This window comes from Sus scrofa, chromosome 14 (assembly GCF_000003025.6).
Source record: "Sus scrofa isolate TJ Tabasco breed Duroc chromosome 14, Sscrofa11.1, whole genome shotgun sequence".
NCBI classification, from domain to species: Eukaryota; Metazoa; Chordata; class Mammalia; order Artiodactyla; family Suidae; genus Sus; species Sus scrofa.
Genome location: NC_010456.5, coordinates 48,499,047 through 48,512,661, shown reverse-complemented (window position 1 = coordinate 48,512,661; position 13,615 = coordinate 48,499,047). Strand labels below are relative to the sequence as shown.

Sequence of the window (13,615 nt, the reverse complement as noted above, 5' to 3'; positions counted from 1 at the left end):
ACCAGGCCAATCTTTGGAGACAGAAAGCAGACTGGTGGTGGCCAGGGGCTGGGTGAGGAGACGTTTAGGAGGGACTGCTAATGAGTAGGGGGCTTCCTTTCAGGGCAATGGAAATGGCCTGGAACTGAATAGACGTGGTGGCTGTACAACGCTGTCAATATTAAATGCCACTGAATTATTCCCTTTAAAATGGTTAGTTTTATGTCATGTGAACTTTATTTTTTGGCCTTTTTGCCTTTTCTAGGGCCGCTTCCCGTGGCACATGGAGGTTCCTAGGCCAGGGGTCCAATTGGAGCTATACCTGCCAGCCTATGCCAGAGCCACAGCAACTCAGGATCTGAGCTACGTCTGCGACCTACATCACAGCTCATGGAAACGCCAGATCCCCAACCCACTCAGCAAGGCCAGGGATCGAACCCGCAACCGCATGGTTCCTAGTCAGATTCGTCAACCACTGTGCCATGGCAGGAACTCCTTTTTTTTTTTTTTTTTTTTTTTTTTTTTTGGCTTTTCAGGGCTAAACTTGCGGCACATGGAGGTTCCCAGGCTAGGGGTAGAATCAGAGTTGCAGCTGCCATCCTATACCACAACTACAGCAACACCATATCCAAGCCATGTCTGTGACCTACTCTGCAGCTCACGACAACTACAGATCCTTAACCCACTGAGCAAGGTCAGGGATTGAACCCGCATCCTCATAGACACTATGTTGTATTTTTAACCCGCCAGGCCACAACGGGAACTCCCTCGCCATTTCCCTTGGCCTCTTTTAGGTTTATCTTCCATCCACGCTGTGCTCACTAAGAATGTACTGTGGCTTTAGGAAACCCTTGTCACTCTGGTGATGCCCCAAACAAGGACAAACGCTCAAGAAGAAGGACAGATCGTCAACTTAGGGGACAGAGTCACACAAGGAGCCCAAGAAGCACCATCATCTGAAAGGGCATGTCGCCAGGAAACACCTGCCCCCATGGGCAACAGCGTTCACTCACCTCGCTCAGGCTCTCTGTCCATCACTATCTTGTAGAAATAGAAGCCATAGATGAAGGTCCTCCAGACTTCACCAGAGGCATGTGTGATGAGCTGCTCTTCCAGCATTTTCTGGAAGGAGAGACAATGAAACTGAAATTCCTGCAGAGTGACACCTTAGGGGTACAAACCTCAGACCTCACTTTCCAGCCCCTTTAGCCATGACAACTGCAAGGTGTTAACTGCTGTGCCTGGTGTAAATTATATTATAAAATGCAAACACCTGATATAGATTCTGCCCAACGTTGAAGTCAAGGTAGAGTTGTGTCTTTCAAACCAAGACCTGCTCTATGATTGGTCAGTTCCAGACAAGCTTTACACTCACTGAAAACAGATCCTCACCCTGAGCTGCCAATCCTGTCTCACCTGCATGATGTCGACGGCCATGGCCTGTGTCTGCACCCCCTCCACGTTGTTCACCAGCCAGTGCACCACCTCTGCACTGATGAAGCAGCACGGTGACAGGCCCTTCTGCTCAGGCAGCAGCTGAACTCCTGTCCTGAGTTCCAAGTTCAAGCAGAAGAAGATGAAAAAGAAGGGACCCCCCACTAAGGCAATTAATATTTGAAGTGAGGATCCCCACAGCACAATTTTCCCACAATACTCCTAGACACAGAGAAACTTCTGACAGGACTAAAGAAGGTGTTACAGGGGAAAGGGGAAAAGGGGGAGGAAAAAGGACCTGAACTTCAGAGAATCCCTATGCTTGCCAGGTATTCTCTGAGTTCCACTGGGTGATTGATGTAATTATTTCACTTAGTCCTCACACCGATCCCATGACCTGACCACTATAATCCCATTTGACAAACAAGGTAATGGAGGCTCAGAGAAGTCAAGTAACTCGCCCAAGGTCTCACAGCTGCTGGGCAAAGGTCAGGTGTAAATCCACCAAACCAGGCTGCCTGAGCACCACCCTGGCTCAGGCCACAGGCTTCTCTGCCCCACAGTGAACTCACTTGTGTGGCAAGCCACTTACGTGGGGTGCTTCATGGCCTCTAGGATCTCCACCAGGGTGGAGGATGATGTCAAGGAGCTCGCCACCAGCTGCTGAGAGCTGTAACACAGCAAAGAAAGAGGGTCAGTGAGGCTCTTGGGAGCTTCATTGACTTGTCACTAAGCTGAAAACCAGGACCATACAGACATGGAAGGTGTTTAAGCAAATTCTGGACAGCTACATCCTGGGACCTCTCATGAGGGTTTCCTGCTTCCAAAGTGTGTATGTTTAAAAAAAAAAAGAAGGGAATTCCCGTTATGGCTCAGCAGATTATGAACTCAACTAGTATTCATGAGGATACAGGTTCGATCCCTGGCCTCGATCAGTGGGTTAAAGATCCGGCGCTGCTGTAAGCTGTAATGTAGGTCACAGACATGGCTTGTATCCTGTGTTGCTAAGGCTGTGGTGTAGGCTGGCAGCTGCAGCTCTGATTGGACCCCAGCCTGGGAACCTCCATATGCTGCAGATGTGGCTCTAAAAAGCAATAAATAAATAAATAGGATTCAAAGTGGTTCTGTGCCCAAACTTGCTTCCTTTAATGAGCATCTCTCCTTTCAGCAATCTGTGTCAGGCCCAACCACATCTAAGAAATCTCCCTGGAAGAATGCTCTGGGCTGTTTACATGTTGCATCATTTAATCTCACCAGAGAGTAGCAAGTTGCATGGTCAGAACCCTGGTATCTGCACCACCAGCCTCAGGTTTTTCTTGACTTCAGCTTCCCTGTCTAAAAACCCAGGATGCTACCAGTCCCACCTCCCAGGGCTGCTATGAGGTCAGCGGTGTAAAATATTGAGCAGGGAAGTAACACCCACAAAGTCTGAAACAGTAAACGATGCTACACATGGAACAGGCAGATGTAGGAGCTGGTGAAGGTCAAAAGCTGGGAAGTGTCAAAAGCTGGGAAGTGTCAGCATCAGGGTCCACATCTGAATCCTGGTCTGCCTGCTCCAGAGCCCAGATTTTTCTGTCACCTGCTGTCCGAGTTCTTCCTCAATGGTGCATCAGTCCCTTAAACATGCTTAATACTTAGCAACTAAGCCCAGACCACTGGGCATGGGACATACACGGACACCTGTTACGCCAAATTTGTGGCTTCTCAGGAACCTCCTTAAAACTCTCCATCCTTCAGTCCCAGCCTCTTCTTCCTACTTGGAAGGTCCAGGACCCACTGGAGCATTTAAGGATCTCGGTGTTAAAAAAGGCTTTAGGAGTTCCCATCGTGGCTCAGTGGTTAATGAATCCAACTAGGAACCATGAGGTTGAGGGTTCGATCCCTGGCCTTGATCAGTGGGTTAAGAAGCCAGCGTTGCCATGAGCTGTGGTGTAGGTTGCAGACGCGGCTCAGATCCCGCATTGCTGTGGCTCTGGTGTAGGCGGGCGGCTACAGCTCTGATTCGACCCCTAGACTGGGAACCTCCATATGCCAAGGGAGCGGCCCAAGAAATGGCAAAAAGACAAAAAAACAAAAAACAAAAAACCTTTAAAGACCCTGGAAATGAACTTCCTTCTAATGTCTGGATCCCTCAACAAGGCCACTTCATTGTGTGACCATCTGCAATGGCAGGGAGCTGGGTGCCCTGTGGCAGGACCATCTGCTGGTGAGCTCTTTATCATGAGATGAGGTGTATTCTCTGTAATCAAGTCACTGGTCCTGATTCATGTCATTTTTGGCCTTCTCATCTCCAGCCTAAACATTCCTAGTTCCTCTTTTCTTCCAAAAGCAGAAGAGAACCTGACACTCTACCCGTGTAAGCAATGAGGAAGCAGAGAAGCACCCTGGGCAGCCCCTGCAATCTCCTCCATGTCCAGAGCCTGAGTCCACCAGGCTTGGCAGGGAGGTGGGCCTGGAGAGACAGCAGAGGCCAGACAAGCCCAGGCCTGCTGCCACCTCTGAATGGACCACTTCTACCAGCCAGAGTGGAAGAGATGCAAGTAAAACCAGCACAGGGTGTGTGACATGCAAAGGAAACTGAGTGGCTGCCGACAGGGCTGACCAGGTAAGCCACCGCAGACAAACTTCTGCGCTCAGGTGAAGGATCCAAAAGTCATGTTTTTGTTTTTGGTGTCTTCTTATTTGTTTGTTTGTCTTTTTTCCTTTTCTAGGGCCATTTCCTGCGGCATATGGAGGTTCCTAGGTTAGGGTCGAATGGGAGCTGTTGCTGCTGTGCTCCACCACAGACACAGCCACAGCCACAGACACGGCAGATCAGAGCCGCGTCTGCAACCTACACCACAGCTCACGGCAACGCCAGATCCTTAACCCACTGAGCAAGGCTAAGGATTGAACCCACAACCTCATGGTTCCTAGTCGGATTCGTTAACCACTGTGCCAAAACAGGAACTCCCAAAGTCACATTGCTTAGACCAATGGACCAAGGGCTGCTCGGTCAGTGCAGTGAGGGACGAGAATAGACTGGGCAGAATTGTGATAAAGCGAATGCAGCTGGGAAGGAAATAAGAGGGAGGTTTCACTGGCATTAAAAGCTTTCCTCTAGCAAATAAGGTCCAAGCAGCTTCTTTTTCCCCTAGATACTCAGGAATAAGAAAAGAGCCACTTTTGAGCACAAGTATCGACCCATTCACTATTTGTTCATTTCCTCTGATGTTTATGTTGACACAGGCAAAATGACCACGTGGGGCAGGAGGGGTTTGGTCTGGGCCCCCTTCCCGAAGCCTCCTGCCTACTCCTGACACTCTTCTGTGTCTGCGAGAACTCTTAGCTCTCCTGTAAAGGAGGCAGGGCACTGATCATTAGCTCTGTCCAGAGGTGCTGGTAAGAACTGCCTGCTCTTGGGTCCCCGGTATAACTCACCGCTGAGTCAGAACTTAGACCTGGGATTCGGACCCCCAGCTTCTGCAGCCTTTGAGGTCAGACCATCCACCGCCCCAGAGTGCAAGCTCTGGCCTTCTGCATCTCACCTGCTGTCACTGGAGTTTGCAGAGGGGAAGCCCTGTTCCCCTGAGCTCTGGGAGTTCCCAAAGGTCTGGCTGTTGCCTCTGTCAATGGACTGGCCTGCGCTCACCCCCAGGCTGGTGCCATCCAACACTGGGGCGGCCGTCTGGTCCAGAGACACCTGGAGGAGATTTTAAAAAAATCCATAAGGCTAGTCGCATGCACAGTCCTTCCTATTCCTCTCATTCCCAGTCCCCAGTGATCCCTGGTGGACGAGCTAAAGGAGTCCAGGGCCCCGCTCTGCCCCCGTCTGGCATGCACCCCCTTCCATTAGAGCAGGAGGAATTCCCATGGCCCAAATCAAGGCTGGCAGAAGGCCATCATGCACAGTGAACCCCCCAGGATCAGTATATGACTCAAACCACAGGATTTACACTTGAGAAAACCCCCGATAGAAGTGGTGAGCTCAGTGTCATTCCTCGTGGCTAGAGGAGGGAGAGAGAGACAAGAGGCTCCCCCCGCCTCCCTGGTCCTCCTCGCCCATGTCTGTCATGGCTTCAGTCTTTCAATTTGCCCAGGTTTACATCTCAGGTGCTTCTGAAGCTCCCTTCCCCAGCTTCACCCCTGAAGAAAGGCCTTATCCTGTGCATCTCCTCCACTGACTCCCATGACCTCCCACCTGCTCCACCACCTGGCTCCAGCCCCTCTCCTGACACCCCACCTGTGAACATCTTCATCTTCCTAAAGGACAGTTCCAATTCCATCACTCCCTTACTCTGAAATCTTTCAGTCTCCTCACAGGCTACGGAACTGCCCCACGAGTTTAAACCTGTCTGTGCCTGCCATCCTAGGAAGCCCTTCCCCACCAGCATAGGCTGCAAACCTTGCATTTCAAATGCTGCTCCCTTCATGAACCATCCCCTGACTCACTCCCCCCCATTCCCCACCCCCAGTCCTTAAACGGAAACTAGCTCTCTCTGCTTCTCTGAGCCTCACCTGGTGGCTGCCAGGTTTTGCTTCATGTAATGGTTTTCTACCTGTCTCATGCTCGTTAAATAGCCTAGAGGCCAGGACTACGATCTGCCCAGCTGGAGTGGCTGCACCTCACAGGGAACTCTGGAGAGGACAGCAAGCTTTCCAGAGCACTTCTGGAAAAGGGCATGTCAACCACGGCACTACTGCCATTAAGGGTAGTGAGTAAGTCTTTGGTGCAGAGGGTGGGAGGGTCCTGTAGTGTAGTGGGTACAGAGCAGCATCCCCAGCTCACCAGATGCCAGTAACAACCCCTGAGCATCTCCTGCTACTCAGGTGTAACAAATACACATGTCTCCAGGTGTTACCGAGTGTCTCCTAGGAGACAGAAATCACCCCTTGGTTCTGAAAGAACCAATTTGCTCTCCTACATCAGGCTACATCAGAATTGCCAAAAAAAAAAAGAAAGAAGAAAGGAAAAAAAGAGCATATAATCTTTGCCAGCACCATAAATACATGGAGAAATGCAGAGAGAGGCAGCTTGTAATTGCCAACCACCATCTGCCCTCCACCAGCAAGCCTTAGGAATGGTGCTACACTATAAAATTAAATTACAGCAGCTAACTGAGGCACAAAAGCTCCCGGGTGCTGCCTTCTAGGCCTTTCTAGTGGGGTTACCTCTCATCTACTGCCCTGAGAACCAGCCTAAACCAGGACGTGGTTAAGAGTTATCCTCAAAATCAGAAACTGGCAAACATTTTCCGTCAAGGACCAGTTAGTAATTATTTTAGGCTTTGTGGGCTACATGGTCTATTGAAACTGCTCAACACTTTGTGGAAAAGCACAAAAACAGCCACAGGTGATATAAATGAGCGGTTTGGCTCTGTTCTGATAAAACTTTATTGACAAAAGCAGATGCTGGGCCAGATTTGCCCCATAGTTTCCTGACCTCTGCTCCATTTCACACACATCCATTTTCAAGACGCTGCACAGAAAGGCATTCTGCTCAGATTGTAATAACGGGAAAAGTTATGCTTCCCCCCAAACAAGTGGTTTGTCTTTATCTCACGAACACTCTGAATCCTAGAACAGATGTTTTCCCACTTTGGCTACCAGGAAGTGCAGGGCCGAATTTCACAGGAAATTCTAAGTACTTTATGAGACCTCATATGATGTTCTCTCTTTTCTTTTCCTGAATTTCCCCATCTAGTCAGGGACCTGGAAACAGGGGCTGTCTAGTCATTCATGTCTCTGAAGAGAGAAAACAGAACAAAGTGCAGAAAATCCACTCTTGGTCACATCGCCTCTGACTCCTGAGAAGACTCTCCGTGATCCCTAAACATGCTGAAAACTGCTGCCTCAAGTAACTGGGACAGAGTAAAACAACTGTCATAGATACCACTTACATGTGGAATCGAAAAAAATGATACAGGAGTTCCCATTGTGGCTCAGCAGTAACAAACTCGACTAGTATCCATGAAGATGCGGATTCAATCCCTGGGTTAAGGATCCCACGTTGCTGTGGCTGTAGCTGTGGCTGTGGCATAGGCCAGCAACTGTCGCTCCAATGTGACCCCCAGACTGGGAACTTCCATGTGCCTCCCATGCAGCCCTAAAAGGAAAAAATAAAAAATAAAATTAAATTTAAAAATGACACCAAGGAGGGAGGTGGTGGAGGGACGAAAGGATTGGGAGTTTGGGATGGCTTATGCCCACTATGGTGTATGGAATTGATGGCCAACAGGGACCTGCTGTATAGCACAGGGAAATTTACTCAATATTCTGTGATAACCTAGTTGCGAACGGATGTGTATATATGTATAACTGAATCACTTCACTGGACAACAGAAATTAACACTGTAAATCAACTATACTTCAATAAAATTAAAACGCACACAAAGAAAGAAACCTGCAGCTCTAACAGCTACGGCCTGTAAGCATATCCTGCAGAACCTGGGGTCTTTGGGAGTGTGTCTGGGGACACCAGGGGTGCAGGTGCCTGGGGCTGTGAGCCTCCTTTGGCCCCACACTTTGGCCTGAAAGATTCAAAGTTGACTGGATTATAGGTTAGGGTTAGGTATAAATTAGCAATGGGGAAAAAAGGGTTCCACTGTGTAAACAGGTTTTTTACAACTGTTTCCCTTATGGCCTCTCTGAGGCCGCATTTGCTGTGCACATCCTGGGTGCCAGGCTGGGTGCTGAGAACTGATGGCTGCAGCCCTCTCAGAGCCCAGTCTCATGAGGAAGACAGGCATTCATTCGTCCCAGTCACACGGACCCCAAAGAGGGCCGTAGAGATGCTGGCTGGGGGCACTGGTGCTGAAAAAGTCCACAGTGGCAGTGGCGGGTGGGGGGGTAGCTAGATGAGTCTATGCTAAGCATGTGACAGGAAGCCTGAGGCCTACAGTCTGGAGAAAGCCCTGTCCCCGGAGAGCAAGAGTGAGGAGGAGGGCCCAGGGCTACAGTCACAATGGACCTTTCCATCATGAGGACTTTGGCCTTTATTCTAAAGGAAAGAAAACCATGTGTTGCGACCCCAATAAAGGGCAGGAGCCCAGGTTCTCTTCACAGAGATCTGTCAGAACAGCAATGACCAATGCTAATTATGGGGGAGGGGGCAGGGGGCAGGAATCAAGCCCAATGGTCCTAATTTAAATCCCAGCTCAACCTCACACTGTGTGAAGCAGAACTTCTCCATCCCTTGGTTTTTCCATCTGTGGAACTTCAGTAAAACCTCTGCTTAACTCATAGGCTATGCTGTGATGAAGTGAAATAAAACTGTGGGTGTGATGTGTATGTAGTAACTGAAAAGTTTTAAGGCTTGGAAGGCCCTTGAGATCCGGTCCAAACCCTTTATGCAACACAGGAGTTAAGGGCAGCCCAGAGGTGCCGTGGGTGGCACACACTCAGCCTGTGACAAAGCACACGCCTGTTAATAAATGTTTGCTCTGTTTCTTACCACTTCCTGCCGCACTGTTATAAATTTATCTGGGAGGAATTTATATGGGAGGAAATAAAATAAGAGTTCAGCCCTTAAGCTAGCATATGCCATGCTGCTCATGTCACGTGAACAAAAACACCTAAGAGGGAAGGTGCTTCCATGTGGCCGAGAGTCAGTGGCAACCCTGTGTAAGAGACAGATGGGAACACGTCGGCCACATGTGCCATAGTTGGTTCTCTCACATTAACCTCTTCAATCCCCTTTGTCACCACAAACTCTGAGGAAAGAAATGCACCTCTGAGACCAAATTCGATTTCAACTGCCCCTCAAACTTGACTTCAGCCCAAGGCCCCATGTTCAGAGCTGAACTGAAGGCTGGATGGCAACTTCTGCTGACAGGCAGGCATGCGTGGGGGTTGGACTGACCTGTGGGTAGAAGGCAGATGACGCTGTGCGAGGGCTGCGGACAAACTCCATAAAGAAGGCCCCGTCCTGGATCAGAGCGGCAGGAAGCGACGAGGCGGCAAGTGCGAGGCGGCGGAGGGACGGGATGCGGCCCAGAGCAAACAGGGGAAGGAGCGGGTGAGAGGCAAAAACAAAAACAAGGCAGGAAGGAGAGAAACAAGGGCACATGAGGGGAATGGGAAAAAAAAGAAAGAGAGAGAAAGATCCACCCAGGAAGAAAATACCCAAATGCAAAGCATTAGCAGAAACCCACACCTTCCTGGGCAGAAAATCCCATCCTTGTGGGAGTCAGCACCTGGGTAAGAAGTTGTGTCCAAGCCCCTCAGGTCTCATCAGAGCCTGGCTGGGATGCCTGTGCACCCCTACCCCCCATAGCTCCGAACATCCTTCAGACCTATGCCAAGGGGAGAAGGCTGCAGGGCAGCTTGGTTGGGGGAGGGGTTGCACCAGGAAGGGTTCAATGGCAGCTTCCTGGCCTCCCGCCCAGCTGGGTGACCAGCAGGCCTCCTGGAGAGACGCACAGGGGCCTGTTACTAAACATGGCAGCCAGAAGGGAGAAGAGGATTCAAGGCAGGAAAAGTGCTTGCTTAATTTTCTGAGGACACCAGAAGCAGCAATACCTCCTCCGCCGGTTGTGTAACAAAATCACCAAGACTCTGAGACATACATAGTGTCAGACATGCATGCACTCACCAGGAGGGGTTCCTGAAGCTGCCTTGCCTTCCCCACTCTATTCTTGGGCAGTCCAAGTTTACTTGAAGTATAAATGACAGAGAGAACTTTCCCAAAGACCCCTTCTCCCTCTTTCTTAAGGTCAAGTGTTCCCTTGTCCCCTCAAACTCTTACTTTTTATGCTTATTCTCACTGAAATGCAGAAATGGCACTTATACAACTGAAGGTCCCTGCTCTCCTACAACTTTTCTTTAATTCTAAAAATAGAATCGGTGAAATATTTCCGTGTCCATTTAAGCAGTCCTGCTGCCATGTCCCATCAGTCATAAGGAGCTCAAGTAACGAGCCTTGGATATGTGTCTGTGAGATGCACATTCGGGACCCTTCCACACCCTAACACTGGGTGCTGCCCAGAGACAGAGTCGGGCCATCTCCTAACACCTTTGCTTCTTCTTGACCACTTGGGGACCCACATCGGGCAGACTGATGGCCAGCTACGTGGATGTGAGTGTCCAGCTGGAAGATGAGGAGAGTGTTCTAGACAGCAATCTCCTGTTTGGTCACTGGTGCAATTTAACCGTAATGCCTGTGGCCCCATAATTTCTGCATGTCTCAGGACTGTCCTTGGTGCTGTATCTAATCCTCAAAGATGACAGTGGATGGAGGTAACAGTAGTAGACAGCACACCATACTTACATACTCTCACATTCTATCCCTTCTTTGCCAGAATGTACAGAGCAGCGGTGCTAACACTGCTGAGGAACGTACACATGAGTGAGGACAGGTGAGAGGTCCTCCTTCACCAAAAGGTCATTTTTATGTCCAGACTATCCTTGGCACTGAACCTAGAACTACTGCCTCATAGCTGCATTTGCTGAAACAATAGCCTGCAGCCAAATCCGGTCACCTAGTTATTCTAGCCTGTGAGCTGAGAACCATCAAAATCTGAAATGGTTATAGAAGAACCCGCACAATAGCCTTGATCTTGCCTCTTGGCCCACAAAACCTAAAATATTTATTGAAGTTTGCCCACTCTGGTCTATGCCTTCTACAGGCTGCCTGACACTTTTCCTCAGATTTTAATCCTTCCCTCCTAGTGATCTAATTCTAGTAACATATCCTGAAGAAACAATCAGAGATGTGGCCAAATAATTATGCACAAGGATGTCTGCAGTATTATTTATAATTGGGATATGCTGCAGAATCATTATAAAAACTTATGGAATAATTATCAAAAATTGTTTTTAAAAATCAGAAACAATCTATTTTTTTAAACAAAAACTGCTATAAATGAAGGCCTATCCATATGATGAAATATATAGTTAATTTTTAAAATCATGCTTTGGACAATACTAAGTCAACCATAATTTTTTAAAAAGAGGGAAAAAATAAGAAAAAATTTTTAAAAAATCATGCTTTGGAGGAGTCCCCTGGTGGTGCAGCAGGTTAAGGATCTGGCATTATTGTTGCTGTGGCTCAGGTTGCTAAGGAACTTCTGCATGCTGCAAGTGCAGCATTTTGGAGAAATAATGACATGTTTAGGATATGAAAGCAAAATAAATAAATACGCAGGTAGATATACAAGGCATATGGAAGTTTCCAGGGTAGAGGTCGAATCAGAGCTGCAGCTGCCAACCTATGGCACAGGCACAGCAATGCCAGATCTGAGCTGCGTCTGCATCCTATACCACAGCTCAAAGCAACACCGGATCCTTAACCTACTGAGTGAGGCCAGGGATCGAACCTGAGTCCTCATGAATACTAGTCAGGTTCATTACACTGAGCCACAATAGGACCTCCTTGACCACAATTCTGAAAAATAAAAAATATCCACTGAATCTCCCTCCTCTCCTAACGAGAGACCAGGTAAGAGAACATACAGCCAGCTCACCCTGCCACATCAGGACGTGAGCCTCAGACTCTGAATTTCCCAGAAAGGGATGACAGAGTCATGTTTAGTGGTTTTAAAGGCTACAAAAAGCCTGACCTGTGGAGTTTTTGGCCCCTCTACTGTACTGGCTACTCCGTAGGGAGGCCAAAGCCTGAGGTTTTGGTGTCTGTCTACTGGGATGCCCCTGTTGGACGACTTCGCAGGAGTTTAAGCAAATGAATGGGAATTTCACTCATGGAGGAGTGAGCTCCCCTGGAAGCTGCTTCAGTCATTTTCTACACCCCCCCATCCCCAGGAGAGCAGAAGATGGGGCTGAAGGAAGACCAGATGGCTAGTGTCACTGCTGAAACCGGATCTCAGGCCTCAACCAGTAGAGTCTGGTTTGACTGACCTACACCTGCTTCCGTCTAGCTGTCAGCTTCCTTCTGACTGTGAGCAGACGAGTTCCTCTACAAGAAGAGCAATGCGGCCAGGGGTTAATCAAATCCTCAGCACACTCAGTCCCGGACTGCATGTCCCCTCCACATCCCTTACCTTTCGTGGGCTGTCCACATAGGTGGGCGTCATGGCAACGCCACTGCTCTCGGCCGGCTGGGCAGAGCTCTTGCTCCCGTGCACTGCTGCCTGCTGTTCTCCTAGGCACCTGAATGGGGAAACACAGGTAGGTTGCTTGCACGTGGGCAAGGATCCACATTAGCCACGATGAGATGAAGATAACTCTGCTGCCGTCATCTTCCTTTTTGTTTCTCCTCAGGCCCAAATGACACCTTAATTTCATTCCCTGTCCTGAATGATCACTAGCTGCCATGGTAGATCAGAAAACAGCCCAATTTTAAAAGCATCTTGGCAGTACCTGGTACTTATGTAGTGCTTTGAAAAGGCAAATGACATGTTTTGAGCAACTCCATCCATGAACACCATTTCTTAAATTCTTTAGGAAAGGCTCTTCCTCAGTTTTTATTTAAATATATACAACAGAAGAACATTCTGAAAATTAGGGCTGCATTAACGTTCAGCATTAACATTAACAGGGAGAAATATGCTGCCTCTATACAATTCTGCAGGATTACATATTGATCTTGTAAATGCACACTTCCATCCCTTCTCATCCCTCAAAAAATGCAGACCCCACAGACATTATCTCGCAACACAAGACAACTACAATTTTCTTATGACACCTCCTCCCATCTTGGGTCTGATGAACGTAAAAGCCTACATTCACATTTATTTTCCTAATTTTTTTCTCTACTAAAAACTAACTATGCACCATTGTGACTTAAACGGTCCCCTAAATGAGGCTGTTTTACTACACCATTGAATTTTTCTTTGGTACGTTCCAGGACGCTCCCATTGTCACCTTACACGTTTTGTTATCATTATAATATGCACTTCTTGTGGGAGACACCGTTAGGCACTGCCCAGGTCAGCCTGCCCTGGCCCTGCTGCCATAGTAGCTGGGTGTGTTTTCGGCAGCTTAGCAGCCAGCCCCTCCAGGGACAGCCCCAGCTGCAGAGCCCTTGTCCACACCCCAGGCTGGCTGCAGTGAACCCTCACCACCTGGCCATGCTGGTCTGACCCCACTCATCTCTGAAGGCTGCTCTACCTCCAGAGCTCAAGGGAGGTGCCCAAGGCCATCACTGGGCTTTCCCAAATTCCAGCTTCTCCCTTCATCCCCTCCAGCTTCATCCCCTCCCTCCCACAGGGCTGAGTCCAAGACTAAACCCCAGGAAGCCAACCTGTGCCATTTCTCTGTCTTA

The 13,615-nt window shown here is 48.8% G+C and overlaps 1 protein-coding gene across 15 annotated transcripts in view; it reads right to left on the bottom strand.

Moving 5' to 3' along the window:
- The window catches only part of DEPDC5 (DEP domain containing 5), a 101,743-nt gene that overhangs the window by 10,869 nt on the left and 77,259 nt on the right, over positions 1-13,615 (bottom strand). For 9 of the 15 annotated variants that reach the window (XM_005670871.2, XM_001927998.5, XM_021072339.1 and 6 more), the window contains 6 exons: positions 12,393-12,501; positions 9,257-9,322; positions 4,944-5,098; positions 2,006-2,083; positions 1,396-1,528; positions 993-1,101 (listed from right to left, as the gene is read on the bottom strand). In XM_005670871.2, coding sequence (XP_005670928.1) covers positions 993-1,101; positions 1,396-1,528; positions 2,006-2,083; positions 4,944-5,098; positions 9,257-9,322; positions 12,393-12,501 — 650 coding nt within the window. Of the gene's footprint in view, positions 1-992; positions 1,102-1,395; positions 1,529-2,005; positions 2,084-4,943; positions 5,099-9,256; positions 9,323-12,392; positions 12,502-13,615 lie in introns of those variants that run through there. The other 6 variants (XM_013983091.2, XM_013983094.2, XM_021072341.1 and 3 more) reach the window with 2 other exon arrangements.